At 45.4% G+C, this 21399-nt stretch overlaps 2 protein-coding genes across 27 annotated transcripts in view; one reads left to right on the top strand and one right to left on the bottom strand.

Annotated features, from left to right (window-relative positions):
• Positions 1-7409, top strand: part of LOC141122092 (uncharacterized) — a 183146-nt gene extending 175737 nt beyond the window's left edge. For 13 of the 25 annotated variants that reach the window (XM_073611916.1, XM_073611921.1, XM_073611914.1 and 10 more), the window contains 5 exons: positions 2129-2256; positions 2345-2492; positions 2585-2682; positions 2806-2950; positions 4769-7409. In XM_073611916.1, the coding sequence (XP_073468017.1) occupies positions 2384-2492; positions 2585-2682; positions 2806-2950; positions 4769-7125 (2709 nt within the window). In that variant the 5' untranslated portion in view covers positions 2129-2256; positions 2345-2383 and the 3' untranslated portion in view covers positions 7126-7409. The remainder of the gene's footprint in view (positions 1-2128; positions 2257-2344; positions 2493-2584; positions 2683-2805; positions 2951-4768) is intronic. The other 12 variants (XM_073611905.1, XM_073611906.1, XM_073611902.1 and 9 more) reach the window with 3 other exon arrangements.
• The window catches only part of LOC141122091 (uncharacterized), a 531020-nt gene that overhangs the window by 445624 nt on the left and 63997 nt on the right, over positions 1-21399 (bottom strand). The gene's annotated exons all lie outside the window — the stretch shown is intronic.

Below are 21399 nucleotides of genomic sequence, written 5' to 3'. Positions count from 1 at the left end.
TCTGCACCACATCTCCTGCACCCCATATTCTGCATTCTGCACACTGGACCCTTCCCCTGCACCCCCTGTGGTTACCTGCACCCTTTTCTGGTACCCTGCACCCCATGTCCTGCATTCTGCACCCTGCACCACATGTCCTGCACCCTTCTCCTGCATATTGCACCCAATGTTCTGCACTATGAAACCCATGTGCTGTGTTCTGCACCCCATGTCCTGCATTGTGCACCTCACAAATTACTTGCCTTTCCCCAGGTGCTGACAACCCACTGTGCCCCAAAAACCTGTCTCCTAACATTTGTAGCTGGCTCCTAGATTCAAAGCAAATTTGTCAAGCCCTGCCTTAAGTGACTTCCTCCCCTCCCCCTCATCTCCTTCATTATGTAAGTCATGCTGAGATAATCTCCCATTGGCTGAGCAATATTCTCATTAGTCTCTGAGCTCCTTCTTGCTATTCCTCGTCCTGCCTGTTGTTTCCTTGGATTGATTTTCTGTGTAGTGACCCCGGCTTCATCTCTTGGATGCGCTCGTCTGTTGCTTGTCCTGACCTTTATCCTGATTCCTGGATCTCCTCCTCATCTCTCCTCCATATCCTCTTACACAGCTTTTCTCCACACCTGCAGTGATCCTGGGGGGTGGAAACTTGGCACCAGCGCTCAGCAAAATCCATCCCCACCATTAGGAGCTCTGGAGAAAATTGTCTGCTATTTACACTCCGTTCCTCCGCATGTCACCTGATCACATGAGAGCTTACTTTCACAGATTCCTGACAGATTTCTGTATGGTAAAGGTCAAAGTTCACTCTTCAGTTTAGGAGAGGAAGGACACACCCAGGAACAATGATTTGGTTTGCATATGAGCCTCATATAGAGGACCCCTCAAATCTCCCCATCCAAATGTCCCTCCATCCAGAGTCTATATGTCCTATGACATCACACTGACCTCACAGCTCCTCCTCCCAATGTCCCTCCATCCAGAGTCTATATGTCCTATGACATCACACTGACCTCACAGCTCCTCCTCCCAATGTCCCTCCATCCAGAGTCTATATGTCCTATGACATCACACTGACCTCACAGCTCCTCCTCCCAATGTCCCTCCATCCAGAGTCTATATGTCCTATGACATCACACTGACCTCACAGCTCCTCCTCCCAATGTCCCTCCATCCAGAGTCTATATGTCCTATGACATCACACTGACCTCACAGCTCCTCCTCCCAATGTCCTTCCATCCAGAGTCTATATGTCCTATGACATCACACTGACCTCACAGCTCCTCCTCCCAATGTCCCTCCATCCAGAGTCTATATGTCCTATGACATCACACTGACCTCACAGCTCCTCCTCCCAATGTCCTTCCATCCAGAGTCTATATGTCCTATGACATCACACTGACCTCACAGCTCCTCCTCCCAATGTCCCTCCATCCAGAGTCTATATGTCCTATGACATCACACTGACCTCACAGCTCCTCCTCCCAATGTCCCTCCATCCAGAGTCTATATGTCCTATGACATCACACTGACCTCACAGCTCCTCCTCCCAATGTCCCTCCATCCAGAGTCAATATGTCCTATGACATCACACTGACCTCACAGCTCCTCCTCCCAATGTCCCTCTATCCAGAGTCTATATGTCCTATGACATCACACTGACCTCACAGCTCCTCCTCCCAATGTCCCTCCATCCAGAGTCTATATGTCCTATGACATCACACTGACCTCACAGCTCCTCCTCCCAATGTCCCTCCATCCAGAGTCTATATGTCCTATGACATCACACTGACCTCACAGCTCCTCCTCCCAATGTCCCTCCATCCAGAGTCTATATGTCCTATGACATCACACTGACCTCACAGCTCCTCCTCCCAATGTCCCTCTATCTGGCTTTTTTTTCTGATGCTCTTAGGATGTGGGCGGACCCTTGGCATCCTCACTAGCAAAGTAAGACTGTTGGTCCTGCATTGTATGTAATGACATCAGAATGTCTGCTACAAGCTTTTAACCTTTGGGGGTCCTGTGTGGGTAAATTATACCTCAGTCTGAAGTGGGGCTTTAATAAAATGGAGACCTGAATGGTGAGGTGAGGAGGATTCTGGGAATATCATTTGATTTTACTATTTGTGTTCAGATCTAGAGTTTTGCTCCTGTGAAGTCTGGAGATCATATGACCATCACATTGCCTCCACCTCCCTCCCTGATAGAATAGAGAAATACAAAGAAGATTCTAGAAGTCACCAGAGAGATCATGGAGGAGAGGTGAGGAGGATTCTGGGAATTCTGGGACATTATCCAGTAACAGACAAGGGATGTGTCTGGATGGTGACTGTATCATTGTGTGTGTCAGGTTCCTATAAGGTGTCAGGATGTCACTGTCTATTTCTCCATGGAGGAGTGGGAGTATTTAGAAGGACACAAGGATCTCTACAAGGACGTCATGATGGACAATCAGCCGCCCCTCACATCACCGGGTAAGAGGAGACTTTATTGTAAAGGAGAGAGCAGTACGGAGGGTCCACCTAGATCCCCCATCATCTGATAAACACATAGAAACAATGTATTCAGTCAGTGTGTGTGTTTCCTACAGATGGATCCAGTAATGGGAACCCACCAGAGAGATGTCCCCGTCCTCTGTATTCCCGGGATTCCACACAGGAAGGTCACACCATCCCTCATCATTACAAGGTTGGTGGGATGGAGCATCTAGAACATGGACTCCTAGAGATGATGTGTAGATTTTTTATGGGATGTCACAATAATAAATCCTATTGTTTACAGATGATATTCTCTCTCTTTTTCTTGATTTAGAGTGGAGATCCAATCGATATAGAATTTGAGGTTAAATCAGAAGAAGAAGAAGAGAGGTATGTGAGGGATGATCAGCAGTCTATGGAGGAGGATGGAATAACGGGGACATTTATAGAGGAGGACACTCCTACAGAGATCAGCACAGGTGGGTCATTAACACTAAATACATTCCTCCACCTATACTGTTCACTGATTGGTCCGGAGTAGGGTAAGGACTGGAGTGGGCAACTACATGGCAAATGAGTTTCAATGTAGAAAAATGTAAAATAATGCATTTGGGTGGCAAAAATCTGAATGCAATCTATAGACTGGGGGGAGAACCTCTGGGGGGATCTAGGATGGAAAAGGACCTGGGGGTCCTAGTAGATGATAGGCTCAGCAATGACATGCAATGCCAAGCTGCTGCTAACAAAGCAAACAGAATATTGGCATTAAAAAGGGGATCAACTCCAGAGATAAAACGATAATTCTCCCGCTCTACAAGACTCTGGTCCGGCCGCACCTGGAGTATGCTGTCCAGTTCTGGGCACCAGTCCTCAGGAAGGATGTACTGGAAATGGAGCGACTACAAAGAAGGGCAACAAAGCTAATAAAGGGTCTGGAGGATCTTAGTTATGAGGAAAGGTTGTGAGCTCTGAACTTATTCTCTCTGGAGAAGAGACGCTTGAGAGGGGATATGATTTCAATTTATACATACCGTACTAGTGACCCCAAAATAGGGAAGAAACTTTTTTGCGGAAGGGAGTTTAACAAGACTCATGGCCACTCATCAAAATTAGAAGAAAAGAGGTTTAACCTTAAACTACATAGAGGGTTCTTTACTGTAAGAGCGGAAAGGATGTGGAATTCCCTTCCACAGGCGGTGGTCTCAGCGGGGAGCATCGATAGCTTCAAAAAACTATTAGATATTCACCTGAACAACCACAACATACAGGGATATACAATGTAATACTGACATATAATCACACACATAGATTGGACTTGATGGACTTATGTCTCTTTTAAACCTCACCTACTATGTAACTATGTAACAATCCCCCCAGGATTACTTGTTCTGTTGTTTGCTGGCTGTGCCGGGTGGAGGGATATGTCTGTATAGTCTCAGACCCAAGTCACTGAGTGCAGTCTCAGGAGATGGGAGGCAGCGGTGTGGGACCTCTGCAACTTGTCTCATGTAAAAAATGAATCTACCACTGATTACTGAATACCAATATTATGAGTCCTGACCCTTACATTGTATAATTTATATTGTACATTACATACTCCTGACCCCTGCACTATATACTCTATGTTGTACATTACATACTCCTGACCCCTGCACTATATACTCTATATTGTACATTACATACTCCTGACCCCTGCACTATATACTCTGTTGTACATTACATACTCCTGACCCCTGCACTGTATACTCTATGTTGTACATTACATACTCCTGACCCCTGCACTATATACTCTGTTGTACATTACATACTCCTGACCCCTGCACTATATACTCTATATTGTACATTACATACTCCTGACCCCTGCACTATATACTCTGTTGTACATTACATACTCCTGACCCCTGCACTATATACTCTATGTTGTACATTACATACTCCTGACCCCTGCACTATATACTCTATGTTGTACATTATATACTCCTGACCCTTACACTGTATAATTTATATTGTACATTATATACTCCTGACCCCTGCACTATATACTCTGTGTTGTACATTACATCATTCTGATACTATATAGTCCTATCTGTTGTATCTTATACAATATGTTGTACATTACATAGTCCTGACTTCTGCTCTCTCCCCTCTACACACTGCTATATATACACATAATATGTATTCTCTTTTGTTACACCCATTTCCTACCAGCTGCACATTTTATATCTGATGATCTGATTGGAGCACAGCAGGAACCAATCAGCTCATGTCTAGTAATAATCTTTGTATTTCTATTTTAGTAGATGGACGGGAGATGAGGAAAACCTCAGAGGATTGTCTCACTTTGTCTCCAGACTGTAAAGTAGAAGATGAGGACATCACACAGTATAGTCCAGGAGAAAACCCGACTACCTCAAATGTCCATCCGGCACCACACAGTGTAGATGGACCATCGTATTCCTCTTATCCTGAGGAACCTCAGACTGTGAGGGACGGTGCCATCCTTCCAACAGAGAAGAGCTTTTCATGTACTGAGTGCGGGAAGTGTTTCCCTTCTAAGTCCAAACTTAATAGGCATATAAGATCTCACACAGGAGAGAAGCCATATTCCTGTCCTGAGTGCGGAAAATGTTTTTCACAGAAGTCCAGTCTTTTCACACATCAGAGATCTCACACGGGGGAGAAGCCGTATTCCTGTCCTGAGTGTGGGAAATGTTTTTCACAGAAGTCCAGTCTTTTCACACATCAGAGATCTCACACGGGGGAGAAGCCGTATTCCTGTACTGAGTGCGGGAAGTGTTTCCCTTCTAAATCCAAGCTTAATGTGCATAAAAGATCTCACACAGGGGAGAAGCCACATTCCTGTACTGAGTGCGGGAAGTGTTTCCCTTCTAAGTCCAAACTTAATAGGCATATAAGATCTCACACAGGAGAGAAGCCGTATTCCTGTCCTGAGTGCGGGAAATGTTTTTCACAGAGGTCCAATCTTTCCACACATCAGAGATCTCACACGGAGGAGAAGCCGTATTCCTGTCCTGAGCGTGGGAAATGTTTTTCACAGAGGTCCAATCTTTCCACACATCAGAGATCTCACACGGAGGAGAAGCCGTATTCCTGTCCTGAGTGTGGGAAATGTTTTTCACAGAATTCCCATCTTTCCATACATCAGAGATCTCACACGGAGGAGAAGCCGTATTCCTGTCCTGAGTGTGGGAAATGTTTTTCACATAAGTCCCATCTTTCCAGACATCAGAGATCTCACACGGGGGAGAAGCCGCATTCCTGTCCTGAGTGCGGGAAATGTTTTTCAGAGAAGTCCAGTCTTTCCACACATCAGAGATCTCACACGGGGGAGAAGCCGCATTCCTGTCCTGAGTGCGGGAAATGTTTTTCAGAGAAGTCCAGGCTTTACATACATCAGAGATCTCACACAGGAGAGAAGCCATATTCCTGTCCTGAGTGCGGGAAATGTTTTTCACAGAAGTCCGATCTTTCCACACATCAGAGATCTCACACGGGGGAGAAGCCCTATTCCTGTCCTGAGTGCGGGAAATGTTTTTCACATAAGTCCCATCTTTCCAGACATCAGAGATCTCACACGGGGGAGAAGCCGCATTCCTGTCCTGAGTGCGGGAAATGTTTTTCAGTGAAGTCCAGTCTTTACAAACATCAGAGATCTCACACGGGGGAGAAGCCGCATTCCTGTCCTGAGTGCGGGAAATGTTTTTCAGAGAAGTCCAATCTTTACACACATCAGAGATCTCACACGGGGGAGAAGCCGTATTCCTGTCCTGAGTGCGGGAAATGTTTTTCAGATAAGTCCCATCTTTCCAGACATCAGAGATCTCACACGGGGGAGAAGCCGCATTCCTGTCCTGAGTGCGGGAAATGTTTTTCAGTGAAGTCCAGTCTTTACAAACATCAGAGATCTCACACGGGGGAGAAGCCGCATTCCTGTCCTGAGTGCGGGAAATGTTTTTCAGTGAAGTCCCATCTTTACACACATCAGAGATCTCACACGGGGGAGAAGCCGTATTCCTGTCCTGAGTGCGGGAAATGTTTTTCAGTGAAGTCCAGTCTTTACAAACATCAGAGATCTCACACGGGGGAGAAGCCGCATTCCTGTCCTGAGTGCGGGAAATGTTTTTCAGAGAAGTCCAGTCTTTCTACACATCAGAGATCTCACACGGGGGAGAAGCCGCATTCCTGTCCTGAGTGCGGGAAATGTTTTTCAGAGAAGTCCAATCTTTACAGACATCAGAGATCTCACACGGGGGAGAAGCCGTATTCCTGTCCTGAGTGCGGGAAATGTTTTTCAGAGAAGTCCAGCCTTTCCACACATCAGAGATCTCACACGGGGGAGAAGCCGCATTCCTGTCCTGAGTGCGGGAAATGTTTTTCAGAGAAGTCCAGTCTTTGCACACATCAGAGATCTCACACGGGGGAGAAGCCGCATTCCTGTCCTGAGTGCGGGAAAGGTTTTTCAGAGAAGTCCTATCTTTCCACACATCAGAGATCTCACACAGGAGAGAAGCCGTATTCCTGTCCTGAGTGCGGGAAATGTTTTTCAGATAAGTCCCATCTTTACACACATCAGAGATCTCACACAAGGAGAAGCCGTATTCCTGTCCTGAGTGAGGGAATTGTTCCTCACTGAAGTCCTGTCTTCCTGTACATCAGGGATCCCACACAACCCTCGAGGTGTATTAGTGCCTTGAGTGTGGGAAATGTCTTCCATATGAATGTTGCTGGACATCACATCTCTCATGTGGGGAAGAAGCACACCCTGATATACACCTCAGATATACTCCATGGCTGATCTTCATCATGTAAGAAACAGTTGATAAGGAGATCAGAGATCACCAAAGACATGGATGAAGTGTTGTACCGTGTTGACCATTGATAGCAGGAGAAAAATAAAAATGGAGTCATTACCTCTCATTGGCTGAGTACATTTTGTGGGGGAAGATTTCACAAACACTTAGAGGTCTGTTTTTGAAATTATTTTTGGAGAAATGTGAGAAGCGATCAATCCAGTCTTGACAGATTTTGGTTGTATTTTACTTCATACAATACTTTCCTAGGATCTTTTTCTCTATCTAGTGCCCATAGTACAGTATTGCACTATTCTTTCTTTTTTTAGGCATTTCAGGAAAAATGTCACATTATGGCCACTAGATGGATCTGATGATCAGAGGAATCGCGGTATTAACTTAAATATGGCAAAAAATGTGTGATACTTGGTGGGGAAATGCATGTCACATTCTTTCAGCCATTTTTTTTATAAATAGACCCTTTATTTTCCTGTGTTAGGCATGGTTACATGAGTACAGAAGATATCTAAGAACGTAAATTCATTAAACCATCCATTGATTTATAACAGAAGAAACTCTAGCGGCTGAATTCAAATTTTCCATTTTAAATCAATGTCAAACATTTGACCAGCACAGCAAATCGCCTAATAACATTTGTTTTTTACCCCCATTCACACAGAAGGGATGTACATGTATTTTTACCGGCAGAATTGCTATGCACATTATTTATGAATAGACCCCTAAATGTCAGGAGATGTTTATATAAAGATGGGAAGTATGTAGCAGATAAATGAATAGACCTCCTAGCAATGTTATTACCAGGCTGCAGCTAGGGGGAGCTCTAATGATTAGAGTGTGACCACAGCAGAGTGATCCCATCTAGTTAACATTAACCCTTTCACTGCCAGAGCTGGTTTTCCATTATTTTTGCACACATGGTAAAATGCAGATTTTGGGCCTGAAGATTCGATAAAACCCCCAAACATATATTTTCTGACAGCAGAGGCCCTGGAGAATAAAATGGTAGTAATTGTTAAGGTGTTCCTCGTACACAAATTTCACTTTCATATTCGGGTTTACGTTCCACTTTCCCCATTTTCTATGGTGTGATCTTTTCTACAAAACTTTGTTATAATAATGAGGCGGTCAGAGACTGCAAACATGGTACAGGAGATGGTCAGAGACTACAGACATACTACAAGAGACAGTCAGAGACTGAAGACATGATATAGGAGATGGTCAGAGACTGCAGACATAGTACAGAAGATGGTCAGAGACTGCAGACATAGTACAGGAGATGGTCAGAGACTGCGGACATGCTACAGGAGATGATCAGAGACTGCAGACATAGTACAGGAGATGGTCAGAGACTGCAGACATAGTACAGAAGATGGTCAGAGACTGAAGACTTGATATAGGAGATGGTCAGAGACTGCAGACATAGTACAGAAGATGGTCAGAGACTGCAGACATAGTACAGGAGATGGTCAGAGACTGCAGACATGGTACAGGAGACGGTAAGAGACTGCAGACATAGTACAGGAGATGGTCAGAGACTGCAGATATACTACAGGAGATGGTCACAGTCTGCAGCAGAGGCGTAACTAGAATCTTCAGGGCCCCAATGCAAGAAACAGGATGCAGGACAGGGTTCCGTGTTGGTGCTTGTTCCGCCACAACGCTTCCAAAAAGCTGGTGGTGATTCTGCCACAACATCTATATGCTCCCCTCCCTCCTCTTCTATGGCCTCTTCTGCAGAATTGTCCTCTGAACCAGCAGTGCTCCGTAAGCGCTCAAGGGGCTACAAAGCACTCAGTCTAAAAGATGCCTTGCGGTGCTTGAGTTGGTCTACGTAGGGTACAGGAGTCACACTGAGGCAGAGATTCTGTCAGCTTTGCAGGGACAGGCTCAGAGGTGGTTGACGCCACGGCAGCTTCAGCCAGGAATGGTTGTAAGCAACAATGGCACCCACCTTATCTCCGCCCTCTGAAAGGGACAATTGACCCATGTTCCATGTTTGGCCCATGTCCTGAATTTGGTAGTGCAGAATTTCTTGACCAGATACCCAGGCTTACAAGATCTCCTGAGGCAGGCCATAAAAGTCTGTGGTCATTTCCGGTGGTCATACAATGCCAGTGCTTGGCTGGCTAACATTCAAAGGGAATTTAACCTGCCCACCAACTGCCTCATTTGTGACATGCCCACCAGGTGGAACTCAACATTGGCAATCCTGCAGCGGCTGCACACACAGCAGAGGGCCATCAATGAGTACCTGTGCGAGTATGGCACCAGGACAGAACAGCGGGAGGAAGAGGAGGACTTCCTTTCCTCTCAAGGCCCCCTTTATCCAGATAGTATTCCTGCAGGTCCGCCAAACACACAACAAGAAGAGGAGGAGGATTGTGTCTGCATGGACTTAGAGGATAACACTCAGCAGCAGTCTTCAAGGGATGGTTTTCAGTCCCCAGAAACCCATGGAGTTGTACGTGGCTGGGAGGAGGTAGTTCCTGATAATGTGATCCTTAGTGACCCAGAGGACTCAGAATCGAATGCCTCTGCAAACTTACACTGCATGGCCTCCTTGATTCTGCAAAGCCTGTGAAAGGACCCAAGGATTTGTGGTATCAAGGAGAGGGATCATTACTGGCTGGCAACCCTTCTTGATCCATGTTACAAGTAGGGATGAGACCGATGTTCGAGTCGAACGTAAGTTTGACTCAAACATTGGGTGTTCGCGGAACAGCAAACATTATGCGGTGTTCGTGGCAAATTTGAAAGTCGCGGAACACCGTTAAAGTCTATGGGACGCTAACATGAAAAAACAAAAGTGCTCATTTTAAACTCGACAGGGTTGTCCCCTGTCCCCATTACTGTTTGTCCTAGAACTAGAATCGTTGGCAGGGGCTAGACAAAATCCCGATATTAGGGGGATACAGATTGATGAGGAGGAACACAAACTAGCGGCATATACCGACGACATCTTGTTTTACATTACAAGCCCTAGGATTTCCCTCCCCAACCTACTGAAAACTTTAAAAACCTACGGCGATGTAGCAAATTTCAAAATGAACCCCTCAAAATCGGAAATACCTAACATAAGCGTTAAGCCACAGGAGAAACGAATATACAAACAGGACTTCCTATTTATATGGAGGGACACCGAGTTAAAGTATTTAGGAGTTAAAATAACACCCTCACTTGAGATCATTTACCAACAAAATTTTATTCCTCTGTTGAATGATATCAAAACCGATTTAAATAAAATCGCTTCTAGACAAAGGTCTTGGATTGGATTAACAGCTTTAAAATGATAATCCTCCCTAAAATATTATATAAGATGCAAATGTTACCAATCTTAATCCCAGAAACACATTTCAAAATATTAAATACACTACTACCTAGGTTTATTTGGCAGAACAGATAAGGATAAGGCACAAGGTGGTTTGGGGGTACCGGATATAAAAACCTATTATCGCAATTCTTATGTCACGGGTGGTTAAATTAGTAAAAATAAATAAGGAAAAAAGGTGGGTGAAATTGGAAAGTAGGATTAGTAAGGTCACTCTAGGGAAAGTGATATGGATTCCGACACACATAAGAGATTTAGATGAGCACACTCACACGATTACACGGATAGCAATGGCAATGTGGGTCACGGTACACAAAAGGGAAAAGTGGGGATATAACTGCCCTCTGATACCACTAAGAGACACATGTTATTTTGCACCAGGGAAAGAGAGTTTGTTTGGTAATTGGATTAAGCAAAAAAAACGCACAATTAAAAGATATTACAGTGAATGGTAAAATATGCACTTTTCAGGAATTGACTAATAAAAAAGATGTATTGGAAGTAAACAGGTGGAGGTACGCACAGTTAAAACACTTTGTGGAGTCCCTTCCCCAACCGATCAGGTCGGAGGACAGCCTGCTCCCACTAGAGCGGCTGTGCTCAGCCACAGACGGAAGGAGAGGGATCTCGAGGATCTACAAAATTCTGAATGAATTAAAAATATTGGGGCCCCCGCCATTTATCAAAAAATGGGAGGAAGAGATGGGAACAGGAGACATGGGGGTAGATGTTTGTAAAATATTACGGTTGACACATGCTACATCATCGGATTGTAGCTCGACAGAAATGAATTACCAGTGCTTGGCACGCTGGTACATAACTTCAGATAAATTACACCAATATCAAAGGGATGCCTCTAATTTATGCTGGAGGGGATGTGCGGAAATTGGAACTATGTCCCATATATGGTGGACATGCCCTAAAATAAAAGTATACTGGAAAGAAGTAATATTAATAATAGAAGAAATTACTGGCACTAAAATACCTGAGGAGCCATGGTTTTGTCTGTTCCACGGGGTCAGAATGTCCATCAAACAATATAAGAGAACATTGCTGCCCCACCTCCTAAATGCAGCAAAAAGTTTAATCCCCAGACAGTAGAAGGATCCCGAGAGCCCTTCGTTGAGGAGTTGGTTATGTAAAATGAACAAAACTTATAATATGGAGTTTCTAAGGTTCAATGGTGAAGTAGGAGAAGAAGGGTTTGAAAGGAGATGGAAAGACTGGTTAAAGTACAAGCAATCACCGAGATTGAGTGTGAGGGGGCGGAAAAACAGGTACTTGGAGAGAAGAGGGGTGGGTGGGGGGGATTTTGGGGGGAGGGAGGTATTAATTTTAGATTGTTGGTAGATGCATAAGTAGGGCCGGTAGTGGCAACCCGGCTCTAACTGTATTTGTTTTGTATGAATTTTTGTCTTAAAAAACCTAATAAAGAAATTAAAAAAAAAAGTGGCTGTGGTATTGTTCTAAACACGGGAAAAATGCGCTACTTTAAGGGCATACTAAGGACACCCCCCAGGCACAATATTTAAAGGAATATTTCCTTTTTTTATTGTTTCACTTTAAGCATTATTAAAATCACTGCTCCTGAAAAAAAACAAAAACGGGTGTTTTTAAAACTTTTATTTGCATTGACACATGTCCCGTGGGGCAGGACCCGGGTCCCCATACATTTTTATGGCAATAACTTGCATATAAGACTTTAAAATGAGCACTTTGGTTTTTCATGTTCGTGTCCCATAGACTTTAACGATATTCGTGTGTTCGTATGAATTTTTTGCCTGTTTGCATGTTCTGGTGCGAACCGAACCAGGGGGTGTTCGGCTCATCTCTAGTTACAAGGGTAAAGTTGGAGAATTCATCTTGCCTTTGCAGAGGGTGCAGAAAATGAATCATCTTCAGGAGGTCTTGAAGAAAAGTTTGTGTAACGCCTTTCCAGACACTGGGAAGTTACCATTTCCTGGTGCTGGACAAGGTGTTTCTGAGGCTTCGTTCGGTTCTTCGTTCAGAGAAAGAGCGGTGGAGAAGGTGGCCGGCTGACCTATGCCTTTAAACAATTTTACAGTCCTCAGCGCCAAGGTCTGATAGGTTCAAGCAACCATTGCCAGCGTCTTTATTATATGGTGCAGGAATATCTAGGGGCAAGAGCAGTCTTGGAGACCTTTCCAACAGAGCATCCACTGGGTTACTGGGTCTTGAGGATGGACCACTGGCCAAAACTTGCTCAATATGCAATCAAGCTACTGGCCTGTCCTGCATCCAGCGTGCTTTCTGATTCAGTGCTGCTGGAGAGTTTGTAATGGATCAAAGAGACTCCTGTCCACAGACTCCGTTGATAGGCTCACATTTATAAAAATGAATCAGTCCTGGATGAGCAGATATCAAGCCGCTAATGTAACTGTTTGAATTTGCCTATCCTATTCCTCCTGAATCTTGATGATGCTAGCTTCCAACAATATTTTTGGTTTAGGGCACCACCACCACCCAAGGCCTGATTTTTCTGCACCTGTTTGATTGGGGCCTGTTATTACAATTTTTAAAAAAATATTTAACAGTAGGCCCCTTTCCTGTGCCCAACAAGAGTAACCGTGAGGGGTTACAATGTTCTGACACCAACAACACCTAAAGCCCAATTTTTCTGCAGAGTATATAGTGCAGTCCGTATAGTATATATACTGCAGTTCCGTACAAAAATCCATATATACTGCAAATCCATACCAGACCCTTATCCAAGCACGCAACCTGGCAGGCCACAGGAAAGAAGAGGGGGAAAAGATCGTGCCCTCTCTCCTGAACCATACCAGGCCACATGCCCTCAACATGGGGAGGATGCTTTGGGGTCGCCCAAAGCACCTTGTCCCCATGTTGATAGGGACAAGGGCCTCGTCCCCACAACCCTGGCTCGGTGGTTGTGGGGGTCTGTAGGCGGGGGCTTATCAGAATCTGGAAGCCCCTTTAACAAGGGGGCCCCCAAATCCCACCCCCCATGTGAATGGGTATTGGGTACATTTTACCCCTAGCCATTAACCAAAAAAAGTGTCAAAAAGTAAAAACACAGTAATACACAGTCTTCGACAATTCTTTTCTTTAAAAAAAAAAAAGTGCCCCGCGATGTCCATCCATCTTCAATCATGCCGCCTGACGAACCTAAGAAAAAAAAAAACACCTCCGTCTCAGTGGGAGGCGTCCCGCCAACTGCTGCCTCTTGGCTGTGACAGCTGTTATATAGGCAAGGGCGGGGCCACCCAGTGACATAACCGAGTGACCCTACCCCTTCTGACATGTGTCAGAGGGGGGCAGGGTCATCCGGTTATGTCAGCGGGTGACCCCGCCCTTGCCTATATAAGAGCTTTAACAGCGAAAAGACAGCAGTCGCCGGGAGGCTTCCCATAGGGGCAGAGTATTTTCAGTTTTTTTTTTATTTTTCGGGTCCGTCGGGCAGCGTGATTAAAGATGGATGGACATCCCGGGACATTTTTTTTTCTTTTTAAATAAAGGAATTGTCAAAAACTGTGTTTTGTGGTTTTAACTTTTTGACACTTTTTTTGGTGAATGGGTAGGGGTTTTTAAAGGCTGCTTGCTCGGATAAGAGTCTGGTATGGATTTTTGATTTTTTTAAAATGATTTCTTCAATAATTTTTTATCTATATTGCCGGGGTCCAGTCGCTAGCAGTTTTAAAAGACATGTTTTTCCTTGAAATGCCATTTTGCCTGTTCACAAAGTTTTGATGCGGACCGAATAATTTTATGTCTCAAAATGAAAAAATTGGAGTTTCTCTACCTTTATTTTGTATTCTCCAGTGCAGTCACATGACTTTAATTCTACTTCCTTCTGAGCCTAAAAGCAGCCAGTGGGTGTGGTTACTAAAAGCTAGTGACATCACTTCCAGGAAGGGGCACTGTTCCTGTGTAGCCAGTGGGCGTATATAGGATGGGAGGAGCTGATCACAGGTTCCCACCAGTGTTTTCTCATTGTACATCCTAATTCATGAGAAAATAAATAAATAAAAAGCCCCATCCACACAGGACACGGGGGGGGGGGGGGGTGCAGTGCACATATACAGTATAGCTGTGCTGGGCTTTGAATGAAGACTAGCACAGGGGAAGGGAGCTGGACACGGGGGGGGGGGGGGGTGGGACTGCCAGTGTAGCTGGAAGTTCTCTGGGGTCTCAGTTCACAGTCTACAATGATCACAGTACAGGTAACCACACTAAGGCTCTGTTTCCACTAGTGTGACTTGTCATGCGACTTTGGACACAAAGTTGCATGACAAGTCACAGCCCATTGATTTCAATAGCACCCATTGACATCTATGCGACTTTGAAAATCAGTGACTTTGAAAAGGTACCTGCAATGCTTTGATGCGACTTTGATCCGGAGAGTGTAAAGTTGGATCAAAGCTCAACTCAAAGTCGCATCAAAGTCACACTCTAGCTTTAGCCTACGTTTCCACTTTGCGACTTTGAGTGCAGCTTTGATCCAATTTTACACTCTGGATCAAAGTCGCATCAAAAGTTGCATCAAAATAGTGCAGGCAAATTTTCAAAGTTGATGATTTTCAAAGGCGCATAGATGGGAAAAATATTATTTTTGACTGGACTTCCACCTGAAAGTTGAAGCCATATAACGGTTTATAAGAAGTGTGTGTCTCTGTGTGTGCCGCCATGTGCTGCACTGAGCAGAACATACTTACCAGGCCTGCCTGTTCTCTGTCTCTCTCAGGCAGCCAGGAACCAAAACAGGAAGTTCTCCTTCTCTGTCTAAGGATAGGAGGGATGGGGGTGGGGCTGGGCGGGGTGGTTAGAATGAACAGTAGGCATGCTTGTGTAGAAGAGAAGGACAACGTTTTCAGGAAGTGAGAGGCCCCCATGCAGAATTCAGATAAAGGGAAATAAGGTTGTCCCGGAAGAACAGGAAGAAGCTGATTTTCTGGCTTTAATTAGACTTTCTAAGCGACACAATCTGCTGTACAGAAAATGAATAATGTCAAAGATAAAGATATTTTACATATAATTAAATAGAAAAAAATTCATTTTTGACTGGACTTCCACTTTAAAAAGGCACAGCATAAGTCATACAACCTGATATAAAAAGATTATTTTATTACAAATATGTTAAAAACAAAAAAATTATATATATTTAAAAGACTTTAACAAATGTCCACTCGAGGAATGTATCCTCTATATGTAATGTTTCCCCATATATCATACAGGACACCAATGACCATTAACTAATTATGTGTAACAATATTCTGTCCAGATGATCTTGTCCAACGGTTAACGCGTTTCCCTGAACAGCTTTTTCAGAACTTTATGCTTTTAAAGGAAACATCACTATCATCATCAAACAGACAAACACAAGATAAGGTAAGTATATATTTATATTTCAATACTGTCATTCATTTTACACAATTTCAGTGGCGTCACTAGGGTTGGTGTCACCTGGTGCGGTAAAACATGGTGTCACCCCCCTCCTGTCTAAGCTGCCCAGCACCCTGCCTGTAGCGCACGGTCATGGGCTGTAACCCCAAACCAGCCCCTGTAAATTATAGTGTAGGGTGATATAGTGGCAGGTTAGGGTAGTATAGGGTGGTATAGTGGCAGGTTGGAGTGGTATAGGGCAGGTTAAGGTGGCACAGGGCAGGTTAGGGTAGTATAGAGTGGTATAGGGCAGGTTGTGGTGGTATATTGGAAGGTTAGGGTGGTATATTGGCAGATTGGGGTGGTACAGGGCAGGTTGGAGTGGTACAGGGCAGGTTGGAGTGGTACAGGGCAGGTTGGGGTGGTAAAAGGCAGGTTGGAGTGGCACAGGGCAGGTTGGGGTGCACAGGGCAGGTTAGGGTAGTATAGAGTGGTATAGTGGCAGGTTGGGGTGGTATAGGGCAGGTTGTGGTGGTATATTGGAAGGTTAGGGTGGTATATTGGCAGATTGGGGTGGTACAGGGCAGGTTGGGGTGGTACAGGGCAGGTTGGGGTGGCACAGGGCAGGTTGGGGTGGCACAGGGGCAGGTTGGGGTGGCACAGGGGCAGGTTAGGGTAGTATAGAGTGGTATAGTGGCAGGTTGGGGTGGTATAGGGCAGGTTGTGGTGGTATATTGGAAGGTTAGGGTGGTATATTGGCAGATTGGGGTGGTTCAGGGCAGGTTGGAGTGGCACAAGGCAGGTTGGAGTGGCACAAGGCAGGTTGGGGTAGTATAGAGCAGGTTGGGGTGGCACAGGACAAGTTGGGGTAGTATAGAGCAGGTTGGGGTGGCACAGGGCAGGTTGGAGTGGCATAGGGCAGGTTGGAGTGGCACAGGGCTTGTTGGGGTGGTACAGGGTAGGTTAGGGTGGTATAGAGCAGGTTGGGGTGGTTCAGGACAGGTTGGAGTGGCACAAGGCAGGTTGGAGTGGCACAAGGCAGGTTGGGGTAGTATAGAGCAGGTTGGGGTGGCACAGAGCAGGTTGGAGTGGCACAAGGCAGGTTGGGGTGGCGCAGGGCAGGTTAGGACTCTATGCAGTGAGAGTGTGCTGTGCAGTAACTTACAGCATGCCTCATGCCTGCAGATGAAGACTTGGGCGGGTCTGCTGTGTCCTGGCCTCTATCTCCTTCAGCTGTGGGATCAGCCAGTGTGAATGTGTCTGTGGGAGGAGTGGAGGAGGCGGTGCGGCCACACCCCCAGCTCAGGCACCAATTCAGCAGCCCCGGGAGATATTGGAGATCCGAGTGACAGCTTAACCTGAAGGGGGAGTGTTATAGGCAGCTTCCCCCGAACTGCTGGATGCCCTGCTCGCACCGCTCCGCTGCAAGCTATAGTAGGGTTTAGCGGCGGTCCCGGTGTCACCCCTCTGGCGGGTGTCACCCGGTGCGGGCCGCACCCCCCGCACCCCCATAGCAACGCCACTGCACAATTTATTGGATTATATATTTATAGACTGCACAGCTTACATCAATATGGGGGCAAATGATGGAATCCACAATCCAGTCTGGGGGGGCAGAGCATAGGTAACCCAAACCAAAGGGAAACAACAGAGTGTAGCACACAGGTGAGAAATCTATAATATACTAAGCAAGTAGAGAGCATAGTTATGCCCCGTACACACGGTACACACGGTCGAAGAAGAAATTCCGAGACGGGACAGCTCGTTCTGGTAAACTTAGCGTTCGCAATGGATACAGCACTTTCGTCACGCTGCAATGTTAAAAATGGTTTAATACAGCGCACTCTCTTCTTCTTTATAATGTGACAAGAATTAAGTAGTTTTGCTGCTCATATTCACACACACTTCTCACAAAGTTTTATTTGTGTTTTTTTAGTGGGATTCCCTGAATATATTGTTATTAGTTGTCACATCTGACAGTTTTATATTTTTTATTTTTTGGATTTTAAGCCTTTTTTTTTCTTTAATGTTTGTATTTTTTCCAAGGCTGATCTTTGTTCAATGTTATTTTTATTTTTCCTCCAGAATATTTTTGTGTGTGTTTTGTGTGTCAAGTTACCCCAACACCATTGATATCTTTTATTATTTAATCTCAAGGAGATTGTTTGTTGTTGGTGTCCCTTGTTCATTTCACATTGTATATTTGAAATGTACCTGAATCCTCACAAACCAACTGTGCTTTTTGAAGTAAAACACATAGGAGAGTATAATTCAAAACAAAAATCCTTTATTAAGGGATCAGAACCAAACAAAGAGGAAGGCAACACTGGATCAACATGAGAAATTAGTGAAGCCTGGGACCCCCACGGCAGACATCAATTCTTCAACATCAAAATTGGTGGCCTGAGGAGTCCATATCTAAGGGAGGGCAGTCTGGTCCGGGATTCGCAGAGATCTGGATAGCAGCAGATGACATCTATGTCCCCAGGCTGTGGTACCACAAGAGGCTGCATCTTTTGGCCGACCAGACTGAACCCAGGGCAATCACTGTCTGGTCTTCCTTCCACGCTTCCTTCCCGGCTGTGGCTGTGCAGTTGGAGATGTGGCAGGAGGAGGAGTAGGACCTGGAGGAGGAGGAGGACTGGGGGACCTGGAGGAGGACTGGGGGGACCTGGAGGAGGACTGGGAGGACCTGGAGGAGAGGGAGGAGGAGGACCTGCAGGAGGAGGAGGAGGACCAACGCGAAGGTGTGTCTGAGGTGTAATTTGTCCCCTCATACCTTTCTCCAGAGCCTCCGATATGAGGGCCTCACACAAGACTTTTTGGCCCTCCTCCATCCTCTGCATTTTATAGGCTATGAAGGCAGCAATGTTCTCCTCCATGGTGTGGGGTGCTCCCAGGACCTCTGTAGCCCGCTAAAAGAATGCTATAGCAGCCTCCTCTAGGGCACTCCTCCTACTTACCACTTTCTCTTTTCAGGGGGGGTGGAGGGACCTGCAGATCAGCCAGCCGGCTCGGCCCGGCCACCTCCTGGCTGAGACTTCCCTGTGTATGAAAAAGGGACATGGTTGTAATGTTTTGCATCATCAATCACAATCCTAAATTAGTACTCCCAACTAACATCTAGTTAACATCATTGATTAGACAAGCAGAAATATTTAGAGGAATGCTATACCTGGCTCAAGCTGGGCTCCTCCACATGTGGCCTGGAAGGCCCAGGTTGGGCGTCAGAAGCCTCAGCCGGGGGGGAAGGAAGCGTGGAAGGAAGACTGGAGAGGGATGGCCTGGGTTCAGTCTGGCCTGCCAGAAAGTGCAGCCTGTTGTAGTACAACATCCTGGGGACATAGATGTCCTCTGCTACTCCGGATCTCTGTGAATCCAGGACTTTCTTGCGCTCCCTCAGATATGTGCTCCTCAGGCAACCAATGAAGATCTTTAAATAGGTGATGTCTGCCGTGGGGATCACCTGCTTCACAATTTCACACAATTGCTCCAGTGCTGCCTTCCTCTTTGCTTGGTTCTTGTAATGGGGGTGGGTAATCTCCCACAGACAGGGCAGCTCACTTAGCATCTCTACGAATACTGACATGAAGTCATTATCTTTTAATAAGATATCCATGTTCACTGCAAGACACAACACAAGACAAAGCCTAATGTCAGACAAAACTCTCCTAATCTTGTTACAATATAGGCCTCAATCTAGAAGCAGTATAGGCACAAGTTTGTCTCTTACCTTCGTTCTTACGATCGGCGCGTCCAATGCTCCTTCCTCCGCTCACAGATCGTACGTAATACGCACGCGTGTTACGCTTTATACACACTGCGCATGCGTGTAACTCCGCCCGCCCCTGACGTTCTTTCTAGTCTATTCCCCGCCCCTTTTCATTGGGCGCAGTGGGTGAAGAGCACATGGTGGCGTTACAGCAGGTGCATGCTAATTCTAGCAATGAGGAGGAGGAGGAGGAAAGCCCGGATCCAGGCACGTCCCGATCCAGAAGGAGACATTTTAAGGCCACAAATATGTCCTTTGGGAAGATGTTGGAGATGGTCGACATCATGAGGAAGTCCGACTATGACGGAAAATATGGGCCTTACCCACACCCCAACATCCGAAAGGCAAAAGTCATTGCTAAAGTGATCAAAAGCCTTCACAGGAATTTCGGGGTACGAAGATCTAAAGATCAGCTTAGGAAGCGGTGGTCGGACCTGAAGTTGAGAGAGCCAGAGCAGTACAGAAAGATCCGGAGAGTGCTGAAAAAAAGTAAGTAGTTGTGCTGTGTTCCTATTCTTTTTGTCTTTATTCCGTTCGTTCTGCTCCATATGCTTTTATTAATTGTAACGTTTAAAAGGGCAACTTTAATGTTCATGGGCCCATTATTCGTTCGTATCAAACATTTTTCTTTCGGCCTCTAGAACACCATTGTTTAGGCCATATGCATTTTCACACATTTTTTGGGGCCTACTTGGATGCCAAATATTTGTTTGTGTAGATGGGTTTGTTACTAGAATGAAATGCCAACTAGATTGTGTGTAAGGAGAGGACACTGAGCAGCTGTTTTCACATCTGGACACTGGAGCACTAGTGTGGGACCCCAGAACACCATTTTTATTAGGGGGGGCACACAGGTGCTCCAGGGTATACTATAGGGGGGGCTACATCTGTGAAGCTTGTACCAAACAGGTAAAGTATTGCAGCTTGACAAAGGGCAATAAAAAATATACATCTTGGAACTCGGCTAAAATAGACAATTGTACCCCACTTCCAAGCAATGTTTCCTATTTCTAGTTCTGCCATCAAATATCTGTGTGCTAAGTATACCATTTTTGTTTTACATAGGGGAGAAAAGACTCGGAGGACACCCCTCATCTGAGGAGACCAGAGACCCCCACCTCTGGAAGAAGGTGAAATACCACCAACACAAGAAGAAGAGCAGGAGGAGGAAGAAGATGTGGTGGAGATTGGCACCACAACAGGTGAGTGTCTGCGACCACAGACTCAGGTAAAAGAGATGGATGGTGGCAGATTTTTGAGACCTTTTTTTTTGTTCTTTATCTCTTTTTAGGTGATCGTGATGTGAGGGATAGAGAATGCTTTACTTCTGAAAGTGCCCAGATCCTGATCGGGGAGATCATGGGGTGTAATCTCGAATTGCACAACATACAGCAACAAATCAGTGATGTTATTAAAAAAAATAATAACATCATTGATGTTTTGGGGCGAATTTAAACCCCACAAAATCACCTGTTTTATGGTGGTCCAATCTTCTAAAATTTTTTTCAATGTTTAGAAAAGGCCAAATTTGGAGGATGCACACAGTGTGCCAACATGTGCTATCTGCCATCACGGGAGATCAATGGACGCGTTTTGGGGGTGCAACCCCTTCCTCAATTATAAAGTCGCGTTGAG

This window comes from Aquarana catesbeiana, unplaced genomic scaffold (assembly GCF_042186555.1).
Source record: "Aquarana catesbeiana isolate 2022-GZ unplaced genomic scaffold, ASM4218655v1 unanchor240, whole genome shotgun sequence".
Classification (NCBI taxonomy): Eukaryota; Metazoa; Chordata; class Amphibia; order Anura; family Ranidae; genus Aquarana; species Aquarana catesbeiana.
This window is presented reverse-complemented; position numbering and strand designations above follow the sequence as displayed.